Genomic DNA, 3469 nt, shown 5'->3' on the forward strand with positions numbered 1-3469 from the left:
TAAACGAATGTGCAAGCATTTTTCGTTACAAAATTTGCGGAATTTTTATCCCACTATGAGTGGTTTTTAGAACTCAAAACATGAATTTATAGTAATAAGAACATGAATTATACTAAAATAATGAATGACTTTGGAATATTCGACGAAGAAGCTAGTAGTCCAAACACACTATTACCATCGAGCTTGTAAACCAGCCCTGTATTTTCGGTATCCCTGAGAAAAAGCGTTGTCGAAGCTAAACAATACGTTTTTCTTCTTGAGTGTGGACGTTCTTACTTATACGACAAAATCACAAGCAATGCAGCGCCTTTGCTAGAAAACTTAAAAGAGGCAGGGTGAGTTGGCACAAATTCATAAAATCAAATCAAAATATCAGTCAACTATCAGCCAGACCTACGTGTTAAACTTCGAATTTCTCGCAAGGCTTTTGGAAAATAAAACGCAAACAATAAAAATGGCTAACGTATCTGCTGAAGAGAAAGAGACCCCCGTCGTCGAGAAGGTTCCATCACAGGAAGTCGGTGCTCTGGAGAACGACGTAGTTGCAACCGAGGAGAACGGAGCACCGGCCGAAGCCGTCGATTGTAAGAAGCTGACCTCCGAGGACGGTGCTCCCGCCGCCGAGGATCAGAAGGAGGTGTACGCGGATGAAGACCAGAAGGAGAAGTCTGCCGCCAAGGAGGAGAGCGTTGAAGCAGCTCCAGGTGCTCCTAACGCCGCCGAGGAGGCCAACGGGGACTCAACGGATGCTCCCGACGCCGAGGCCTTGAAGCGGAAGATGGACGAGTCTGCCGCCGGGGAGAAAGGGGCACCGGCCGAGGACGTCATTTGTAAGAAGCTGACCTCCGAGGACGCTGCTCCCGCCACCGAGGATCATAAGGAGGTGTACACGGACTACGACCAGAAGGAGGAGGCCAAGAAGGAGAGCATCGAAGCAGCACCAGCAGCTGTTGACGTCGCCGAGGCCTTGAAGCGAAAGGCGGACGAGTCTGCCGCCGTGGCCGAGGCCGAGGCCTCCACCCCGCAAAAACGGGAAAAGGTGGACGTGGACGAGGACGAGGTCAGCACAGAGGAGGATCTACCGAAGAGTTCACCTCCATGGGTTTTAGAATACTAACACACACTCGCAAGTCACACAAACTACTGTTCACAGTCTACAGCCGCAGTGAGCCATCTATCCAACGACGTTCGCATGACCAATTCACATTAAAAACCCTTCAAATGGAAGCTTAGTCTTATAGCGATTATCTCTGTATTTACTAAGGAACCAACCACAACAAGAGAAAGAAAATGAAAATATATTAACATTTAAAAATTCGTATATAAGAGTTTGATTTAAAAGCAAATCTCTGGGTGTGCGAAGAAACCACTATTTAAGGCCTCGAAATTGGTAAATCCGCAACGACAGTTGATTCCAACACCTGTTACGTTACGATCGCACCTTTAACATAAAACTATTCTGATTCTTACTTTGAGACAATATTTTGATATGCCTGCATCAAAACAGTTTTGAAAATGTCTTTATTTTGAACAATTTTCAAGTATTTTTTGTCACCAAATTTGATATCAAGACTTTTGTACGTTAAAGCCTCTCGTTAAAAGGATTTTTGTTTTAAAAATGTATGATAATGTGAGATCTAAGTTCATTGTAATGAGTACATTTATTATACCCCAACCATTAATGACTTTTGAATACTCGACAAATATGCTAGTAGTCAAAGCGCACTATTACCATCTCACTTCCCATCCCTAGATAGTGTTTTCCGAGCTTGTGATCCATCCCTGTAGTTTCGGTACCCCTGAAAAAAGCGTGGTCGAAGCGAAGCAATACGTTTTTCTCCTTTAGTGTGGACGTTCTCACTTAAACGGCAAAACCTCCAGCAATCCAGCCATTTTCTTAGAAAACTTAAAAAGGGCGGCGTGAGTTTGCACAAATTCATCAAATTTGACAACTGAAAACTCTGTATTTCTCGCAAGGCTTTTGAAAAGTAAAACGCCAACAATAAAATGGCTGATGTGGATGCAGGAAACGAGACCCCCGTCGTCGAGAAGGTTCCATCACAGGAAGACGGTGCTCTGGAGAAGGACGAAGTTGCCACCGAGGAGAACGGAGCACCGGCCGAAGCCTTCGATTGTAAGAAGCTGACCTCCGAGGACGCTGCTCCCGCCACCGAAGATCAGAAGGAGGTGTACGCGGATGAAGACCAGAAGGAGAAGTCTGCCGCCGAGGAGGCCAAGGAGGAAAGCGTCGAAGCAGCTCCAGCTGCTGGCAGTGCCGCCGAGGAGGCCAACGGGGACTCAACGGATGCTCCCGATGCCGAGGCCTTGAAGCGGAAGATGGACGAGTCTGCCGCCGAGGAGACAGGGGCACCGGCCGAGGACGACGTTTGTAAGAAGCTGACCTCCGAAAACGCTGCTCCCGCCACTGAGGATCAGAAGGAGGTGTTCGCGGACGACGACCAGAAGGAGGAGGCCAGGAAGGAGAGCATCGAAGCAGCTCCATCAGCTGTTGACGTCGCCAAGGCCTTGAAGCGAAAGGCGGACGAGTCTGCCGCCGTGGCCGAGGCCTCCATCCCGCAAAAACGGGCAAAGGTGGACGTGGACGAGGACGAGGTCAGCACAGATGAGGAGCTACGGAAGAGTTCACCTCCATGGGTCTTAGAATACTAACACACTCGCAAGTCACAGGTCAGCGACACTTCAATCCTATGACGATCGCGTGTGACTCATACCCCTAATAATCCTTCAAATGGGAGCTTAGTAACGTACTGATTCGAAACCGACAACAATAAACAAAAACAAAAAAATAATTGAAAACTGCTTATGTTTTCAATAACTCGAGATCAAGAGAAATCTCGGTGAAAGTAAAAATACGGATGGATTGGTATCAAGAGAATAAAATCTTCCGTTATTGAAAGCAATTCTTTTGAAATTAGGCTCATAAATTATTTTTCGGATTTCCACATTTTGTGTTACCGACCTGGGATAATTTTTGTCCTATTAAACTGATTGAGATGAAAACCATTTCTTATTCAAAAGTCCACAGTTCCTAAACATTTTGCTACAACGGGCTGAAAGAGTCAATGTTAACCAGTATAAATATTTAAATAACTTGAAACCATTTTTCGTCACAACAGTTGATATTATTTAGAGGGGTTTATATTTGATAAAATTTTACTCTATGTTCTGAAAAGGTTTTCTAGTCTCGGGCAGCTTTCTGTCCGAAAAAATTTAAGGACCAGATAAAGTTGTCGTAAAGGCCATCGGGTTCTTGGCTCCTTTACTTTATCTGAACGAAACATTGAAAGTTTGTTAATCATAAAATTATGCTGTAAAGTGTCAATACTTGCTCTGATAATTATATACGATTTTAAAGTTTCATTTATGTTCTAAATAATGGGTAAATAGTTATCACTTTATCAAGCCGAAAATTATTTTGCAATATGTCTTAGTCTGAGAGTTATTTGAC

The 3469-nt window shown here is 44.5% G+C and overlaps 2 protein-coding genes across 2 annotated transcripts; both read left to right on the forward strand.

The window, feature by feature from the left end:
- Positions 1-454: 454 nt before the first annotated feature.
- Positions 455-1117, forward strand: LOC108035748 (brain acid soluble protein 1-like). Its single transcript, XM_017111445.3, has one exon. It carries the CDS (start codon positions 455-457, stop codon positions 1115-1117), a length of 663 nt encoding a protein of 220 aa, XP_016966934.1.
- Positions 1118-1561: 444 nt separating this feature from the next.
- LOC108035762 (glutamic acid-rich protein-like) lies at positions 1562-2899 on the forward strand. The gene is made up of 3 exons (XM_044093571.2): positions 1562-1620; positions 1754-1920; positions 1978-2899. The coding sequence occupies exon 3, from the start codon at positions 2008-2010 to the stop codon at positions 2668-2670; it is 663 nt and encodes a 220-aa protein (XP_043949506.1). The 5' UTR covers positions 1562-1620; positions 1754-1920; positions 1978-2007; the 3' UTR covers positions 2671-2899.
- The last annotated feature ends 570 nt before the right edge of the window (positions 2900-3469 follow it).

The sequence above is a fragment of the Drosophila biarmipes genome, chromosome X, assembly GCF_025231255.1.
Source record: "Drosophila biarmipes strain raj3 chromosome X, RU_DBia_V1.1, whole genome shotgun sequence".
Taxonomy (NCBI): domain Eukaryota; kingdom Metazoa; phylum Arthropoda; class Insecta; order Diptera; family Drosophilidae; genus Drosophila; species Drosophila biarmipes.